Source organism: Cygnus atratus, chromosome Z, assembly GCF_013377495.2.
Source record: "Cygnus atratus isolate AKBS03 ecotype Queensland, Australia chromosome Z, CAtr_DNAZoo_HiC_assembly, whole genome shotgun sequence".
NCBI lineage: Eukaryota > Metazoa > Chordata > Aves > Anseriformes > Anatidae > Cygnus > Cygnus atratus.
This window is the reverse complement of record NC_066396.1, coordinates 45548375-45568945: the sequence shown is the minus strand read 5'-3', so window position 1 is coordinate 45568945 and position 20571 is coordinate 45548375. Positions and strand designations below refer to the sequence as shown.

Here is a 20571-nt window from a genome sequence, read left to right as displayed (position 1 = left end):
TTGCTCAACTTGTGTACATTTCTGTTAGAAAGAATTTTGTCTTGCCTTTATTTACTCAGTGCTGGTATTCTTTACAAATTTGCTTAATGCTCATGACAAGTGGCTTTCTGTCATGGCTGCCCAACGTCCTGTCAGTCCATCTAAAGCAACAGCTGCTATATGGAACTGGTGTAAGATGTAACATCAAACATTAGCAGGAGGCGTGTGAAACCCAAAAGAGCAGGTGCAAAGGTGTTAGGTGTCAGAGGAGATTCGTGGAGACCTTACAGTTGCAGGAACTCTCACAAATATTTTAATAGACAAGGGGCTAAAGAAGGGCATGGCTCTATGTTGGGAAACAGGATTATGCAGTTAGGCACAGGAAAGTGTGTCAGTTGATCCTGTTCTTGACACTGTGCTTCCAAAGTCTTCTAATTAATATAGCACTTCAAAAGCACTGCACTGTTGGAGCAAGTCAGCAGCTAATAATAACAGCCCCCTTCATTAGAGAACTGATCCATGCCTACCTCCATGCTGTGGTGCCAGTGACCTTTCCTTTAACTTCCACATGCATTCAATAAAAGTAATATCACTGACTTTTTTTTAAAAAAAAAAAAAGGCCATGACATAGGATTAGTTTTACAACACAAAGGAAGACTTAAGAATGAGCAACAGGGCATAAAAGAGCACTAAAACATGGCTATAATGTTTCAAAAAGTGTGAGTCAAATGGTAAAATTGTGTGGTAGGCAAGCATATTTGGTATTGTTCCAACTCTGCTTTCTCTAAACAGTTCAAAATCTCATTAAATCCAATAGCATTAAAGGTTTTCAAAATCCCAGCATGTATGCTTTCCATTCATCAACACATTTAATCTGAGGCAGATTTTACATAGCTACTAAAAAGAAACAGCACAGGAGATGGTATAAATGCATACCACTCACTCATTTACATAACTTAAAGAAAATGTGGGGTTCTTGTCTCTGGTGTCTACACACATGGATTGATGAGAAACAGAAGAGGGTTGTAGGCAAAAGGAAAAAATAACGTGTTATTCTGTGAAATACAACTACTGAGAATAATTATTTATTCTGTGAGAAGAATAAGGTTGAAGAGTCTAACTGAACTTAATGTATTTAATTTATTACTGAATGCATTCCCATCAACTGTTAACTAATTATAGGTAGTTACATGATAGATCAACTCTTCACAGCTGTAAACAACACTTGATAAGGCTGACTGTGATTTTTATTCATTGTCATTGATTAGTAGGAAAGGTTTAAAGACAAGAACCAGCACTATCAGTTGAAAGCAGATATTACCTTATTTTTTCTTGTCTTGTGTAAGGCTTGTTCAGATAGGATCTCTGTTCTCCTAGTGCTGGACAAAATAATGCAGAGTTACACCTAGCATAAAGTAGATGTGATGCTGGAGGCACAAGGCAATTCAGCTGAGGGCATTGCTCAGTGGTTCTTGGTTTTCTTGTTGGAGAGATGATTACTCTCAAACCCAAGCTTCTGTCATGCTTTTGAACAGCAATGCAAAGCGCCGTGAAATTCAGGTTATGAAATTAATGGCTGGAATGCTAAGAACAAACGTTAAAACGTCTCTCTTTCCCTGCCATTTAGACTATCCATCTAATTCATGGTTGTAGCTTGTCATAGATTTGGTTACTGCTGCTGGAGTTTAGGAGTCTGGTAATTTTATGAACAAGCACAAGTTAAAAAGGTCATGGTAAGGTTAAAGTAACTTCATGTTTTATAGTGTAAACATAGCTTTGAAGGAATAAGATCCTCCTGTCCCCACCCAATCTTTCAGCTTGCAAAATTAGTCTTGCTCATTCTTTTTCTTCCTATCTCTTTTTAATAGACACAGTTTTTCTTTTTGCTTCCCCATCATCTCTCTTATTCTAGCCACACTGGCCAATAACCCTTCTGAACTAATCAGAGATGATATTGTCAAAAAACAGATCTGCCAATTGCATGTACCCAAAACTTGAGACTCCATGCATCAGCTTACATTTATAGTGTGGATGCTGGATAAGTGTGGCTGATGTTTGCCTGTGTGTAGATTTTGTATGGTAAGCATGCACAGATCTCCCCTTGAGTGTGTCTGGTTATATAATATATGGTTATGTGGTTGTATGACTGGGGAGAGTCTGCACAACTGGGCTGCTGCTGAGGGCTATCACTTCTAGCTTCAATCCTGTCAGGCGGTGTATGCTGGCTGCCAGGCTGTTTTGAGACTGCTATTTTGTCTCATCTCAAAATACTGAGTTGGTCAGTGAAAAGTTATGTTTGACCTGTGGGATCACAGTTGCAGAGAGGCTGAAATGAATTAGAATATGAAGCTATCAGGTAAACATATGTACATCACCATTTCATGATATGTTGTTCTCCATTTTTGCCTTTGTTGTTGCTGCTTTTTATTTCTCTGAATACACTCCTTGCAGGGTAGAGAGATGGTTAAGAAGAAGTCAGATTACCCCCAAATTGCTTTTAATATAGTCAAAAAGTTTTCATTCTCAGAAACTTGTTCCAGGTCTTCAGATTACTAGTTAATACAAAATGCTGTGAATGCTGGTTAGAGGCAATGAAAAGGCTGACTAGATTTGAGGATATGTGACGGATGCTTCAGAATGGTAGGATATTGGAGTAGATTTTTTTTTTTATAAAGGGAAGAAATGAGGATGCTGTGAAAATATATATTAATTTAAATTCCCACTAATTTAATTACCACAGTCAAATAAAGTTTTCACAGTTGCCTGAGACATTTCAAGAAACATATCTGGATTGTCTGAGTACCACAAGGCTAGAAATTAGTTTTGTTTTGTTTTTTCACTCTGACCTATTTTTAACTTTGATAAGTGACATTTTGCCACTGCATTTCTTTTTCCTTTCTGCTTTGCTTGTCATGGCTATTTGCGATCCTAAATGTGTACATTAGGAATCTCTAAGTATGTGTTTTTACAGGATGGTATCACGGAGCTTTTTTTGTAGTTCTATGTAATCATGTTGTGAGCTGTTTGTGCCATTTTGTGAGGCTCGAAAAATATGAATTGTGTTTGTCTGAATTGTGACATAGAAATAGAAGTTTTTGTTATTTGATTAAATGTCAGCTTTCTCTCTGAATTATGCAAAGTTCTGAAAATCAAATATATGTTGGTTTTGCAAATACTATAGCCTAATTTTATAGGGGAAGTTTCATTTTATCAAGAAGTACAATGCTTTTTGGTTATGTAGTCCTTGTATTGTGAAGGAAGAATGCACCATTGATTTGCTAAATGGTTCTAATCTTTAGAGGTTTCCTAACCTTGATTTAGGTTTTTCAGAGCTACTGCAAACAAGAACAAAAAAAGAATCAATAAAAATAATAGAAGTCTTCCTATTCTGTTAATGATTGTTGCTCATCTTTGAATCTCACCTGCTTGTGTCCTCTCCTCTTTTTTTTTTTTTTTTTTTTTTTGAGAGAGAGAGAGACTTACAATATGCTGTTTTAGATGATAGTGTACAATTGATTTCTTTAGTGGCAAGCAATTATTATAGAATCATAGAACGGCTCAGTTTGGAAGGGACCTTAAAGATCACCCAGTTCTAACCCCTGTGCCACAGGCAGGGATGCCAACCACTAGATCAGGGCCTCATCCAACCTGGTTTCAAATATCTTCAGGGATGGGGCATCCACAACTTGTCTGGGCAACCTGTTCCTGTGCCTCACTACCCTTACAGTGAAGAATTTCCTCCTACACTCTAATGTAAATCTCCCCTCTTTTAGTTTAAGACCATTCCCCCTTGTCCTATCACTGCCTACCTGAGTAAGGAGTCCTTCACCATCTTTTTTATAAGATCCCTTTAAGTATTGAAAGGTCACAATGAGGTCCCCATAAAGCCTTCTCTTCTGCAGGCTGAGCATCCCCAGCTCTCTCAGTCTTTCTATGTAGGAAAGGCATCCCAGCCCTTGGAACAAATTTAGAGCCTTCCTCTGGACCTATTCTAACAGATCACCATCCTTCTTGTTCTGGGGACCCAAGATCTGAATGCAGCATGCCAAGAGGGTCCTCACAAAGGAAGAGTTGACAGGGACAATCACCTCCCTCAACCTGCTGACCACTCCTCTTTCGATGCAGCACAGGACGCAGTTGGCCATCTGGGCTGCAAGCACACACTGCTGGTTCATGTCGAGCCTTTCGTCCACCAGAACCCCCGAGTCCTTCTCTGCAGGGCTGCTCTCAATGAGTTCTTCTCCCAGTCTGTGCTCATGTTTGGGATTGTCCTGACCCAGGGTCAGCACCTTTTACTTGAACTTCTTCAATCTCATTAGGTTCACGTGGATGCACTTCTCCAGTGTGTCCAGATCCCTTTGAATGGCATCTCTTCCTTCTTTGATATCAACCAAACAACTCATCTTGCTGTCACCTGCAAACTTGTTGAGGGTGCACTCAATCCTACTGTCTTTGTCACTGATAAAGTTATTAAACAGTACCAATCCCAGGACAGACCTCTGAGGGACACCGCCCATCGCTGAACTCCACCTGGACATAAAGCCATTGACTACCACTCTCTGGGTGAGACCTTCAAGCCAATTCCTTATCCACTAAATGGTCCATCCATCCAATCTGTAGCTCTCCAACTTGGAGACCAGGATGTCATATTGGACCGTGTCATAGGCCTTACAGAAGTCCAAGTAGATGACACAGACACAGGCACAGATTTCTAGGTTGGAAGAGACCTCAAGATCATCGAGTCCAACCTCCGACCTAACACTAAGTACTCCACTAAACCATATCGCTAAGCTCTACATCTAAACGTCTTTTAAAGACCTCCAGGGATGGTGACTCCACCACCTCCCTGGGCAGCCCGTTCCAATGCTTAATAACCCTTTCGGTAAAGAAGTACTTCCTAACATCCAACCTAAAACTCCCCTGTCGCAACTTTCGCCCATTCCCCCTCGTCCTGTCACCAGGCACGTGGGAGAACAGACCAACCCCCACCTCACTACAGCCTCCTTTAAGGTAACTGTAGAGAGCGATAAGGTCGCCCCTGAGCCTCCTCTTCTCCAGGCTGAACAAGCCCAGCTCCCTCAGCCGCTCCTCGTAAGACTTGTTCTCCAGACCCCTCACCAGCTTGGTCGCCCTTCTCTGGACTCGCTCGCGCATGTCCATGTCCTTCCTGTAGCGAGGGGCCCAAAACTGAACACAGTACTCGAGGTGCGGCCTCACCAGAGCTGAGTACAGGGGGACAATCACTTCCCTAGACCTGCTGGCCACACTGCTTCTTATACAGGCCAGGATGCTGTTGGCCTTCTTGGCCACCTGAGCACACTGCTGGCTCATATTCAGCCGACTATCAACCAATACTCCCAGGTCCTTCTCGGCCAGGCAGCTTTCCAACCACTCATCTCCCAGCCTGTAGCTCTGCTTGGGGTTGTTGCGCCCCAGGTGCAGGACCCGGCACTTGGCCTTGTTGAACTTCATACAGTTGACCTCAGCCCATCGCTCCAGCCTATCCAGATCCTCCTGCAGAGCCTTCCTGCCCTCGAGCAGATCGACACACGCACTTAGCTTGGTGTCATCTGCAAACTTACTGAGGGTGCACTGGACGCCCTCATCCAGATCATCGATAAAGATATTAAAGAGGACCGGCCCCAGTACTGAGCCCTGGGGGACACCACTTGTGACCAGCCTCCAACCAGATTTGACTCCATTCACCACAACTCTCTGGGCCCGGCTATCCAGCCAGTTTCTAACCCAGCGAAGCGTACGCCAGTCCAAGCCCTGAGCAGCCAGTTTCTTGAGGAGAATGTTGTGGGGAACGGTGTCAAAAGCCTTACTGAGGTCAAGGTAAACCACATCCACAGCCCTTCCCTCATCCACCAAGCGCGTCACTTTGTCATAGGAGATCAGGTTCGTCAAGCAGGACCTGCCTTTCATAAACCCATGCTGACTGGGCCTGATCGCCTGGTTGCCCTGCAAGTGCCGCGTGATGACCCTCAAGATAATCTGCTCCATGAGCTTTCCTGGCACTGAGGTCAAACTGACAGGCCTATAGTTCCCCGGGTCTGCCCTCCGGCCCTTCTTATAGATGGGCGTCACATTGGCTAGCCGCCAGTCAACTGGGACCTCCCCCGATAGCCAGGACTGCTGATAAATGATGGAAAGCGGCTCGGCCAGCTCCTCTGCCAGTTCTTTCAGTACCCTCGGGTGCATCCCATCCGGCCCCATCGACTTGCGCACATCCAAGCTCCTTAGCAGGTCGCCAACCATTTCCTCATGAATAGCGAAGGCCACATCCTGCTCCCCATCCCCTTCCGCCAGCTCAGGGCACTGGGTATCCAGAGAACAACCGGTACTGCCGCTAAAGATTGAGGCAAAGGCGGCATTAAGCACCTCAGCCTTTTCCTCATCCTTAGTAACTAGGTTTCCCCTCGCATCCAGTAAAGGATGGAGATTCTCCTTAGTCCTCCGTTTCGCATTGATATATTTGTAAAAGGATTTTTGTTGTCTTTAACGGCAGTAGCCAGGTTGAGCTCCAGATGAGCTTTGGCCTGTCTAATTTTCTCCCTGCACAGCCTCGCTACATCCTTGTAGTCCTCCTCAGTGGCCCGCCCTTTTTTCCAAAGATTATAAACCCTCTTTTTTCTGCTAAGCACAAGCCGCAACTCTCTGTTGAGCCAGGCCGGTCTTCTTCCACGCCGGCTCGTCTTTGGGGACGTGGGGACGGACCGCTCCTGTGCCGTTAAGACTTCCTTCTTGAGGAGCGCCCAGCCTTCCTGGACTCCTCTGCCCTTCAGAACCGCCTCTCAAGGGACTCGGCCAACCAGCGTCCTGAGCAGCTCAAAGTCAGCCCTCCGGAAGTCCAATACAGCAGTTTTACTGGTCCCCTTCCTGGCCTCGCCAAGAATAGAGAACTCTACCATTTCGTGGTCACTCTGTCCAAGACAGTTTCCGACCACCACATCTCCCACCAGTCCTTCTCTGTTTGTGAAGAGAAGGTCTAGCGGGGCACCACCACTGGTAGGTTCACTGACCAGCTGCGTCAGGAAGCTACCAGCTGCGTCAGGAAGCTTTGATGACATCGGTCAGTCTTCCCTTGTCAACTGATGAAGTCACTCTGTCCTAGAAGGTCACTAGATTAGGTCAGGCATGATTTGCCCTTGGTGAAGATCTGCTGGCCAGCATGTGTATTGACATTGCTTCCAGGAGGATCTGTTCCATGGTCTTCCCAGGCATGGAGGTGAACCTCACCGGTCTTTAGTTCCCTGGGTCCTCCTTTCTACCCTTCTAAAAATGGGACTGTTGTTCCCATTTTTCCAGTAACCAGGGATTTCACCTGACTGCCAGGACTTTTCAAATATGATGGAGAGAGGCTTGGCAACTACATCAGCCAATTCCTTCAGGACCCTGGGATGCATGTCATCAGGCCCCATAGACTTGTACCTGTTTGGTTTCATCAGGTGGTCTTGAACCTGCTCTTCACTTACAGTGGGAGGGACTTTGCTCCCCCAGTCCTCATCTGTGGTTTCAGGGAAACGAGAGACGTGGGAAACCTGAGACTGGCAGTGAAGACTGAGGCAAAGAAGTTGTTGAGTACCTCAGCCTCCTCTATGTCTGTTGTTACGAGTTCGCTCTTGTCATCCATCGGGGGAACAATCTCTTTGGCCTTTCTTTTCTGAGCGATGTACCTACAGAATCCCTTCCTGTTATTCTTTGCACCCCTTACCAAGCTCAGTACCACCTCTGCCTTGGCTTTCCTGATCCCATCCCTGCACATGCGGACAGCATCTCTGGCCTCTTCCCAGGCCACATATCCCTGCTTCCACTGCCTGTGTGTATCCTTCTTGCACTTCAGTTTGACCAACAGGTCCTTGCTCAGCCACCCGGTTGGTTGCCCTCCCTACCCACTTTGTTATGCAGGGGGATGGAGAGTTCTTGTTTTCTAAGGAAAACATCCTTAAAGAGTTGCCAGCTCTGTTCAGCTCCTTTGTGCCTAAGGTCAGTGTTCCAGCAGATCTCATCCACTAGATCTTTAAATAGCTTGAAGTTTGCTCTTTGGAAGTTCAGGCCCGTATTCCTCAAGATCACAAACTCAATCAGGGCATGGTCATTGTAGCCCACGCTGCCTCCAGTCTGGACCTCTCCAATTTTGGAGTTAACTACTGTATCCCACATTCGCGCATATACCCAACTATTTATTTATGTATGCATGTATTTATTTATTTTTGACCACTAGTTCATGTTGAACAAAAGATTTTTGCTGAGTTATATGCAGTTATGTTTTTCACCTTTCCATATATTCCCACATTTCAGTCAGGGTGAGAAATTTGCGTAGTTCACTGTCCTTGTATTAGCTTGGACATTCCCTCTGTATCAGATTTTATTTGCAGTTGTGAAAATCTTGATGTTTTTAGATGCATCCTCTTACTACAAACTGTTACTCCTTCTAAATATTTGTTCAGTAGTCATGGTTTGTTTTCTTCATGTTTTATATGCTCAAAGCATTATATAGATATTTCTGGAATGTCACATTCACAGAAGATACTATCTATCATTTTGCAAGGTATACACAAATATGCAGACTTTTCCTTGTTGTTTGTTGTTAAAAATTAGTATGGGATTACATGTCTCAGCAGCAACATGTAGCTAAGAGAGATAAATTACTTGGATGCAATCTGAAGGGGACTGGGTAGTGAAACACTTGTTTGGAAGCTGCTTATTTTGATGTAGGGCATGGAAAGAGGAGTACAAAATGTATCTGAACTAATACTTTTACAGCAATACATTGAAAAGCACCTTTTCCAAGACAGACCCCTGAGGTACACCACTCATCACCGACCTCCACCTGGACATAGGATCATTGGCCACTATTCTCTGGGTGAGGCCATCGAGCCAATTCCTTATCCAAATATATATTCTCCCACTATCAATTCTGGGTAGCAAATACAGTCATGTGTTATGTAATCCTTCTCACTGAGATTTCTCACCCGATATTAATTCATCATATAATGTTTTGTGTGTATTTAAAAACAAAATGTTTACATTCCTAAGAATGTAAACAACTGAATTACCAAACAAGCTAAAAGTTTTAAGAGTTCTCTGTTTTTTGAACTTGTCATAAAGAACATGGGTAGAAGGGGAGACTGATTACTGAAGGTGTCACTCAATCTAAGAGTTGTGATGATCTCATAAACCTTTGTAAGTCTTTCAAAAAGTCTTAGCTGAATTACAGACGTGTTATCAATCTTTTTGAATCCATTATCATATATGTTATTAGAGTTTTTCTAGACATTATTCTGTGTACAAAACCAAGGTAAAATTAGACTTTGATCATTTCTGTTTGGTTGAATTTTGTATTTATTTCTTTTGAGTAAGTTTTACACTGAAGAATACTGTTGCTGTTCTCATGCATTTATTTACCCTTCTCAGAAGGAACTTTTATGAATTTGAAAGTCAAAATTTGAACTTCCTAAAAGTTAATAAGCAGGAAACATTTTTAGCAACTCTCTATTTTATGCATCAGTTGTCAATTTTTCTCTTTTCATCTTAATGTTGTAAAGGGATCCTGTCTACCTGCTAGAGCTGAGCTTACACATACTTGCTTATTTACAGTGTAAAATCTTCCATACTTACTGAGAATGATCACCAATTATCATGAATATTTCACTAGATTAATAGGTTTGAGCAACAAATGCATTAGATAATTGATTGAATCTGTCTAACAGGGGGAGCTGGCTTCTTTGAGATGAGTCTGACATCACACAGTCAACACAGCAGAGTTCCAAGCACAGCCAGCCCTAAGGGACCCTCTACAGGGCAAAGCAAAGCCCATCAGCCGCAAGCATGGTGCCATTGTGAAAAAAACATTTAAGGGCAGAAAATGCCAGACAGGAGGAGGAGTAGAGAACAAAAAGAGTGAGAAAGAGCAGAGGTAACACCAAGGTCAGAAAAGGATCAGATGTTCCAGTCTGGAGCATATATCCACAGTGCAGCCCATGGAAGAGCCACACTGAACAGATGGATATTTCTGAAAGAACTGAATCCTGCACCAAGCCCATGCTGAAGCAAAGAAAAAATGTGAGGAAGAAGGAGAAGCAGAGAGACACTGCTGTGTACTGACTGCAACTCTCCCCCCATCTTTTTGCACTGTTCAGGATAGAGAGAGGTGTATGGAGTGAAGGAGTGAAGCTGAGCTTTGAAAGAGGGTAAGAAAGGTGTTGTTTTAATGTCTCTGTTTCTCACTACCCAAATCTGCCTTAGTTGGCAACAAATTAAATTAATATTCCCCAAGCAGAGTCTGTTTTGCCCATGGCAATAATTGGCAAGCAATCATCCTGTCTCTATCTCATCCCATGAGCTTTCTTATCCCTTTTTCTCCATTCTTTTTTTCACAGTGTTGTGTTGAGGAGGAGGAGAGAGTGAGCAGCTGGGTTGGCATTTGACTATTAGCCAGGGTTAAACCACCACCACAATTAACAGTGTCTGCATTCCCTTTTTAGATGGTTTAGACTAATGTGATATTTTAATTCATGAAGTAGTTACCTGCCAGCGACTAACACCTTTTGTCCAGCTGAGAAAAATCAAATACCTATTACATTAGCAAGGATACTGATGCAATTGCTCTGAATAAGATTAGCCATAGTGAGTACACTGAAGGCCAAACACTACAGCCTTTTAAATCATTTGACAAAAGTGTTCCTTTAATTGCATGTTCAGCTTCCAAAGCTGCCCTTGAAATCTTGATTCTGGGAAACTAATTTTATAAACTAAATCAGAGGAGTTTATGTAGCCTGCCTCCTGGGTCATTGCAAGTATAAATTAAGTGTCGTCCTCCAGAGAAACAAGAAAACATGATAGAAAATGCCAATATTTTTCTTTTTGACTTTTTAGATCATACTGACTTGATGTCGCTTCCAGCTTTTGAGTTTTCACTGTTATATAAACAGCCATTTACACCGCTTTTTTTTTTTCTGTAGATTGTAAGTAAACCATTACCTGTATTGAATAGGAGACTGTCAGAAAGAACCAAACTTTTTGAGCTTGCCTTGCTGAGAGAAACGCTTTCCTCTTAGGATTCAATCCTGAAGAAAACTTACATATGCAGTTACTTTTACACATAAAGGCTGTTCATGATGTATAGAAATGTGCAAGCCTTTGCCTATAATACCTTTAGAAGCAACTGGGAAAATGCCACTGATTTTAACACAAATACACTGCTTTGGTCTGGAGGTTTCACTATACTTCTTTTCCTAGATGCTTATATTTTATTCCTCTGTCTATCAGGATCTCCTGTTTTTCTGATTTCATTATAGTTCCTTTTCATTACTTACGTTTTATCTGTTTAACCCTCTACCCTTGCTAAACTGAAGGAGGAGAGAAAGAAAAGGGAGACCTGCCTGTTTGTTCTTTTGCTAACATTTCTATACAATGTCCATTCTTTTCTCCACATCATTTATGAACAGTTCTTTGCAAAATAAACTGCCTTACATTGAAAAGCCAGAGAGGAAAGTTAATTACTGTTTGCATTTCCTTGGAACAGAACATAAGCATGGCCAAAACAGATCTCACATAAGTTTAATCCACTCCAATATTGCCTGGAAATCATCCACAACAGATGTTTGGAGGAAAAAAAAAAATAAAGTAGAAATCAGCAAAGAGGAGCTTGACACTTCACACTGATACTCCCCTCACTCATGGGAACACACGAAATTGTGCTTAGGTACTAGCCAATGGTTTCATTTCTCAGAGAACAATAAGTGTCTGAGCAGCCAGGCAGAGAGCAGTTATGTATCCAAGAAACAGTGTTGGTGCATGCCTGGGAGTCCTTTTCTCAGTCTTTATTATATATTCATACCATGCCTCACATGTAATATCCCTTTCAGACATATTTATGCTCATAGCAACATTCAGTCTTTTTTACAGACCTCTCCATACTCTTTTTAAAGAAATACATACATTGGGAACAAATGAAGGTTAGTAAGTGAATTTGACTGTCAAGATACACTTTGCCTCCACAGAAAAATAGCTATTTGCAGCCTTCACCTTATCATCACTGGCCAAATTCCCGTTGGGATCACATCCTCCTTCATATATCAGAATAAATGTGAACAAAATTTAGTCACTTGAAAAGCAAAACAAAGAACCTTGGTCCTGTTTAGCTGCTGTCTTCATCATTTTCAGTGCTATTACTACCGGAACATTATTCTGAAAAACTGCAAGGAATGTGTTAAATCTTTATAATCCAAATAATAAAGGTAGAAGAAACATAGTTTGTTATCTTACTTCAAATGGGAGCTCTCTTATTTCCATGTTTCCAGACAAATCCAGTTTTTCCAGATTCTCACAGTCACCCAGTTCCGGAGGGACTGACTTCAAATTATTAAAACTCACATTGAGCACTTTGAGATTTTTTAAGCAGCCTGTTAGGGAAAGATAATTAAAATCAGTAGTGAGGGAAAAAGGGGGGGGGGGGGGGGGGGGGGGGCGAGGGAAGGTATTAAAAGGTATTAAAATAAAAAAACTACTCATCTTAGAAAAAAAAAATCCTTAATGTGATGATGAGTAAGAGGTGAATAAATACCTTCTGCAGTGGTCACAAAGATGGGACCACATTGCAAAATGCTGTGTTGTACTCATAGACTTCTCTTAATCAGTAATGATTTTGGTTAGAGTTTGAAAGCAGCAGACTTAATAATACTTTGATCCTACCAGGGCTAACTATTGACCTCATCTGAAAATAGAGACGTTGACATTCACCTCAGGAAGATTGTCTGAAAAACACTTTAGTATTTGTTATAGAACCTGTTGATTGGGAACAATTGTTCCTACCTAAGTTACTACATTAACAGTTCTGTCTCCAGTACACAGCATTGCATAATTTTGATTATGAAAGATAAAGGATATATTTGTTTCATTACTTGTTCAATCACAATCCCTCATCTTTTGTCAGCTTTATTTTAGGGCACCAATATTTTAGACTACATTTAGTCACATTGCATTCCCTATTTTTTCTACTTATGTAATTCTACTTATAGCACAACCTTCAGTAAAAATAGGTTTAGAAACATAATTAAAATGCAAAACATGTTATACTGCAAAAATGCAAATTCTACTGCAACATAGTTATATAGGAAAGAAGTAAGGAATTTAAATGTACCAAACAGCCAATTTGTTAGCAAAGGGATCCTTAGACACATACATAACAAAGCCAAAAGAATGTTCTATGGACACCTGTCCTGATGTATTACGTGGATGATTTTCCTCTCTAATCCATGATGAAATGCAGCAATCAGAATGGAAAGCAGTGGTAAGAAATTTAAATGCAATTCAGCAACAAGAAATAAGGAAAGAACATCTTGTGCCAACAGGCTCTCAAAGTAATACTGGCAAACCAGGTAAAGATATGCACAAGAAGCACAATTCTATATTTTATCACTGTCTTCCAGTTATCATCAAGTTTTAAAGAAAAAAATCTCATGTTTTATGGGATTTGGATAACATTGGAGAGAAACTCTCTGTTGTACAGTACACGTGCTCAATATCATAATAGTAAGCCTATCCTTAAGGCGCTAATACTTGGTTAAATTCCCTCCAGAACAAAAGCTGTGTAGAGTTGATCACCCTTTGCAATGTGTTCCTGTGCTTCCACTGGAAATCCTTACTGAAGGCCAGATGGTGCTTCCACAGGAAAAGGCAAACAGAGAAGAAACATAAAGAATTAAATGCCCCATAATTCTTCTCTTAAAAATAAATAAGTAGATAGATGGATAGATAGATAATAAATTTGTTATTGACAGAGGCATGCAATTTGATGACCAATAATAGCAGCCCCGAATCACCCACACCTTCAGCATTTTGCATAGATCTCCATTTAGTCCCTCTTGGACGCAATATTATCTTCAAATGATATATGGACCATCTAATTTTTCTCTGAATCTACAGAACAGTGTTAATCTGAATCTAAAGAACAGTGTTAGATTAACCTCTACATGTTGCAACAGGGAAAAGTATAGAAGCTCCCACACAGCTTTCTCTTGTACATAGCTCTGACAGAAATAGAAACTGAGGAGGTATTTCAAATTTCAGATTTGTCCTTTTAAAATGGTAACCTTGTATTTTATCTTTGCAGTAAAGTCCTGGTTTAGTTAAAATGACGGAAACAAAGTTTTCTGTGAGATACAACTGGCATTGTTTTGGTAGTACAATACACTATCCTACAACAGTCATTGTAGCTGGTGAGAGAGTAATAGAAACAACTTGAGGATGTAAATGTGTGAATCTCCAATTTTCCAGATTATCAAAGAAAAAGAAAAAAAGAAAAAAAGAAAAAAAAAAGAAAAAAAAGAAAAAAAGAAAAAGAAAAAAAAGAAAAAGAAAAAAAGAAAAAAGAAAAAAAGAAAAAAGAAAGAAAAAAAGAAAAAGAAAAAGTTTAACCTAACCATGACTAAGCCTCACTGAGTTTACTATCATGATGTAGACAAGTGAAGGTATTACATCACATGGTAAGTGGTATAAATACCAATTTACCATCTCACTGCAATACAATAATCACTGACACAGAAGTGCCTCAAAATGAAATAGAGAATCAGAAAATCCCAAATTAATTCGTCACACAATTAATTCTTCAGTGAAGAGGAGTAAGTCGCATTTAAATGAAAAAGAAACTACTCATCTGCAGAGTAATGTTTTGTCTTGTCTTTTAGCAAGGTAATACTGTACTGAATCTGTCTGGGATGGAGTGACCAAACTAGTAATACCAAAGCAGTGTTTTAACTGTTGCTGCGTGAACAACACTTACAAAGCACCAGGGCCTTCTTTGTTTCTCACTGCCCCACAAAATACAATGCCCAGTAAGCAGGCTGGGGGTGGGCAAGAAGCTGTGGGACAGCTAACTCCAACTTACCGAAGTGATACCATACTGCATAACACCCTGCTCAGGAGTAAAATCGCAAGGGGGAGTTTTCCAATATGGTTATTGCTCAGGGACTGATTAGGTATCGGTTAGCTGGTGGTGATTGATTCCTTTTGCTTTATTTGGTTGCTTTTGTTTTGTTTTGTTTTTCTTTCTCCCTTTTCCGTCATTAACTAAACGGTCTTTATCTCATCTCATGAGTTTTTTCACTTTTGCCCTTCCAATTCTCTCCCCTCACTGCAACGGAGTGGGCAAGTGGCTGTGTGAGGCTTAGTTGCCTACCAGGTTTAAACCACAACAGATGTACCTGCTAACTTTTCAGCCACTGTCTCAGTTCACTTACTCACTGGATAACTAATGCAGACAATACACCCAGGGACACCAGTATCCTCTTGTGTAACTCTGCTAAGAAGATGCATCTACAACACATAACTAGTAGATAGGGAGCAGAATTAGCCATAACAAAACCATAAAAACTTAATAGCCTTTTTAGGCAGAGTGATGGGTAAGACCCTTCTGAAACCTTGCCTTTTCACAGTTATTTTTTTCTCCTTTTCCAGTTTCTAATATGTATGTTGATGTTCACAACATGGTTCATCCCAGCTTGAAGGTATAGGAGAGCAAGTAAGAAGATACATATTTTTTCCTTTTCTTGCAATCTCTGATATGACAGAAGAGTACTGCAGAACTGGGAGTCAGTAACTAGTAACTGCTGTGGCTATTATTAAAATTACAGGGAAAAAAAAAAAAAGCAATAAATCTTACAACTGAATTTAATTCATTCAACTCAGGATAACATAGATGAGGAGAACAGAGTTCCCCAAGATTTGTCTGTGGCGAGCAGTCTCTTGCATTTCTGTATAACTCCTGTTTTTTCACCTCTAGCTCTACAGTGGATTAAGTTATGTCACCTGACAGCTGAGAGGTAGGTGAGAATTAACCTTCACTCTAGGACCATAAGTCATTCACAGTACACAGTAGATAAAGCCTTTACACCACCTCTTCACCCCCATATGTTGATTTACCGCATTCCATCTTAAAAGTGGTTTGGCTTTTGACATCCACTCCTCTCAGAGGCTGGTCAGGGGAGTTACAGAATTTCATCCCTTTCATGATTAGAAAAGGTCTTCTAATTGCCAGTCCGAATTCATTTGTAGAAATTTTATAACCACAAATTCTTTTGTTAATTTTATCTTTAAACAGCAATTTTCCTTGCCTGCTGTTTACTTCTCTAAGGTTTTCATAAGCATCAGACATTTTGGAATTTATCTTACTAGCCTAAACAAGTCAATTCTACTAATTTGCACTCATAAAATAAAAATTTGTCCCCTAAAATTGTTTTAATAGACTTCTTTAGCATCTGATCCCAAATCAGAAAAATCTGAGTGACCACAACTCCATATAATACTCCAGACAAGTTCTTAATGTTTACTTGTACACTGGCAATTAATACTACTTTTCTTCAGTTGGGAATATCTTGCACTTAGATTATCTTATACTGCCTTTTGTGTGTGTGTATCATACTGGATTCCCCCTCTGTGACTGTTAGCTTAAGGACTTCTCTTCTTTAATCTTCCATTAAATGAACCCATGACATGCAGCAGAAATTAGTAGCTCCTGAGTACGTGACCTTGAACTCTGAAGTCATTAATTTAAACTCTCTACTTTCTTAGAAGCTTATTTGACCATCCAACTTTTCGTACTTCCTCCAGTTTGTGCAATGACATTAACTCACAAATAGTATCAGCAGACTTCAATTGCCCAGTTCCTCAAAGCAATTAAGAAATAAACTCAGAACTGACTCTTGAGAATTCCACAACTTTCCTCTCGACTGATAGTTTATCCTTGCAAACAAGTGCATTTAGCCAGGCCTCTGTTCATTTTTACAACTACTGTCTCAAAGTCCATCAAATTTTCTATACTTCACTATCAACTGCTTTATGGGATGCCACATAGACAAGATCTACTACTTGAACCTCAATCATCTCAAAAGAAGGACAGAAACCAAACGAGTCAGGCACAATTCACTTTTGTTTTATACATTTTTAATTTCAACCTTGTTTGCATTCAGCTCCACATCTTTAATTACTCCCTCCTCTAATATATATATATATATTTAAAATTCTTGCAAACAAGATAAACAGGGCTGAAATTGGGTTATATCAAGTTGTCTGAATTTTGATCCAGGCTATAAGGTTTTTTCTTTTCTTTTCTCACATAAAAGGAGCAAGAATATCACCCTCCTTTTCCCCCAGATGTGTTCAACAAGTTTTCTAAGATATCTGTGTCAGAAAAAAATTGCATGAATACATGTCTATAAGACAACATTCATGACAATTCAAAATTCTTATATCTAGGTATCTTGGTCAAAGGAACGCAAAACTGGGGAATAGTGAATTTCTAAATAACAATTCTATAGGCATTATCAGCCAGATTCCAGACATTCTCAGCCACATTTGGAATTTATTGCCATAATGGAAGGGGGGAGTAGAAGGGAAGACAGTATGAATGGCTTTCACTACCTCAGGTGCAGAAGTTCACATTCTTAGTTGTAGTGGCCAGCCACCACCAGGCCTTATAGGCATGGACTACAACCACTGACACAGCCCTGGGAGGATACAGAAATGGTGACACTCCCTTTGCAGCTGGACAAATGAATGGCAGGATTTGACCACCACACCTGCCACCAATACACGCAAATAATACTCAAGCACAACTTCGCAGTTAAAGCTAGTGGTAACGAAATAGTTGCTGCTACAACATTGTTGTTAACTGTGCTTTATAGCACTGAATTTTTAGTTCTATAAAAATGCAAATTAGGGAGTTAAACAGCTAACATCTCTGTTTTCAAAAGAGAGGTAGTAAAAGCAGTAATGAAATCCATGGCTTCCCTGGCAGTTTCACAATTAAGAATATTTTATTTTTAAGTGGGAGATGCAATGCCATAGTTGTTGCCTGAGCTACCATTTATTCCAAGTTTAAATTTTTAATTCATTAAAAAAAAATAAACCAGTAATTAAGCTCTATACTTTCTGATGGGCAATGCAGCATAGTAATAATAGTAACATTTAAACCATTTAAACAGGGCTACATAAGTTATCCTAGTAAGGTATTGGAGACAAAATGCAAGTGAGGCTACAAAGAGCTTTTGTTATCTAAGGAACCCATTCAATACAAATGCAGACCTATTTGTATAAGCTGTAGTAAAATACAAAGCAAATTTTGCATTGATCTGACAAAATCAAGACAAATTAGCTAATACAGCAGCTTGCTGTGGGCCAAGACAAATAGTTTCCCTTCTTCCAAACAAATAGTTTCCAATCTTCTTTGCTGAATCAATGACTTTGCCTTTGATTTATTGGAAAGAAGATATTGATGTTCAAGCTTACAGGTGACAGGTAAAACATTGAAGGTTTTGGTTTTGTTCTGCTTTTGTTTGTTTTTGTTTCTGTTTTTTTACTTCTAATGAAAACAACCAAAGCAACCAAGCAAAAAGACGGATGAAGTCTTCTTACACTTCTTTTGCAAAACAAAGATGTAAAATCCTATTTTTTCTTTTTTTTTCCATTAGTGCTTATAAAAGCTGATAAAGTTTTATTCATTAACCAAGCTTCATGTGTTCATTTAAAAAAATTAAACATGCAGAGAGAAATGGCAAGTGACTATTACAAGCAAAAAATAAAAAGGATAAAGCTGGAGATCTAAGTCTGTAGTCAGAAGAACAAAAATACACTGTAAGAAGAAAGAAAAGTTTTCTTGCAACAAAACAGGTAGAAAAACAAAGAATCTCTTTTGGACTGACGGTATCCCCCGGGGAGGGGGGAGGGGTGGGAATTGTTGAGGATCTACTGAAAGGGCTGAAAAAGAAAGTAATGTAAATAAAAATGCAATGAGCTGAATTTAAGATACTTTAGTAGATCAGAAATCACATAGAAAAGTGATTTCTCTTTTTCTTGTGAGCAGATAAGCTGAAACAAAGACTCTGCTTTTCCTGTGCACAAGATGATGCACAGCTGTTGCACAGCTCCTGCACTGTACCCATGCAGTCAAGAGACAGAACATCAAATTCACCACAAAGCTGTTGCCCAAGAAAATCTCCTGGGTACATTCCTTCTCATTATTTTTTTCTGTTATTCCTGGGAAAATCAAACATGACAACTCTGAGATGGACAACAGTTCCATTTTACAGAGTTCTCACATCTCTCCATTTCTAGTTACTTGCTTTCCATGTTTTCCATGAAAATATCTGCTATTACACAAAAAAAAAGTCAAAACTATTTTTATCTGTCTTCTGATCCAAACTGAGTCTTTTCAACTGCATAGATAATTATAGCTGAAAGAGTGGTTTGAAGTATCTGAGAATGGGTTTTAGTCTTTTCTCTAAAGCTTCTGCTTCTAAATCAAGTAAAACATGAACTTCAGTTCCCTCAGATATTTTAGTTCACAGACTGCTACTGCAGCAATACCTTTTTCTTTTTTTTTAATTGAAAATATTCTTATGATCTGTTCTCGCACTTTTAAAGACATCTTGTTAGAATCAAAAGTAGCCCAAACACAGCTCGCCAGTTTAGCTTCTGCTGGATGATTTGTTGGTCTAAACTCGGCTCCAATTCTGACTGAAGATTAAAGATTCGACAGCGTGCATGTCACTGCCAACTTCAACCATCTGTCGTTACTCTCAAGTATGTTTTAGTTGTGATATTTACCTACTTGTGGCTGTTTTGTAAATGGAACACAAAAAGATAGATACCTTAGCACTTAACCTTTCCAGAGACCTTAACTTCTGATTTAGCACCCAATTGTCACTCTTTGCTAAGACAGAGCTCCAAAGCCAAACACAAATAGATTATTTTCCCTACGATAATTTAGCAGTTAAAGGACTAAAGTCTGAGGTTTCATTTTAAAGTAGCAGAAAAATATATATATCTCCAACTTTTTTTTTAAATAAGGTCTTATTAAGATAACAAGCATTTCCAGTATGTAGGAAATAAAAACTTACCTACCACCATTTGGAAGCACATCACTTTACATGTCCATAAAGAGATCATTATACAAATTGAGAGAAAAAATTCTTTGTAATTTACACCATAACAAGGGCAGCTTCATTGTGCTACTAGTAGATGTAGCAGTTGTGCTACTAATAAGTCCTAGCCTAATAGGACATTGACTAAAACTGAAAGTTATTAAACAGTTTGGGCAAAAAATAAAGCTAAATAGTTTAGCTACATAGTCCAGAAGGGGATTTGTTGTATTATTTCTCTTTAAACATCATCAGTGAATCAAGGTCTTTGTCTGAATGTACTAGAACTGCTGCTCTGATGTGTCCACTGTATGATGTGGTGTCTCAAAAGACACCATAGGTTTCAAATCCAGGTTTCTACGGATGAGGGTTTAGTACAGTCATGCTTCCTCTCATTTGATGAATCTTGGGAATAGAAAAAAAATCTGAACAAGAGTTCACTGTTAATGAACAGGAGAGTGCTGAGTGCTGTAGCATTGTGTCTGAGGCAAGCAAACTACAGTTATCTAGCATTCAATAGCCCTTCAAATCAAACATTTGCATTAAAAAAAAAAATAGCAGCAACAAAAATATTGAAAGGAAGAAATCAACATCTTGTGTTTACCCTGGAGGGATGAGTATAAATTGGAGGGAAAGTGGATGAATGGGGATAGCACAAAAATACTGAGCA

General features: G+C 39.8%; 1 protein-coding gene across 1 annotated transcript in view; it reads right to left on the bottom strand.

Moving 5' to 3' along the window:
• Positions 1 to 20571, bottom strand: part of LOC118257368 (leucine-rich repeat-containing protein 2) — a 68750-nt gene that overhangs the window by 21456 nt on the left and 26723 nt on the right. The window contains 1 exon segment of the mRNA XM_035565294.2: positions 12253 to 12389. Within this exon segment, the coding sequence (XP_035421187.2) occupies positions 12253 to 12389 (137 nt within the window).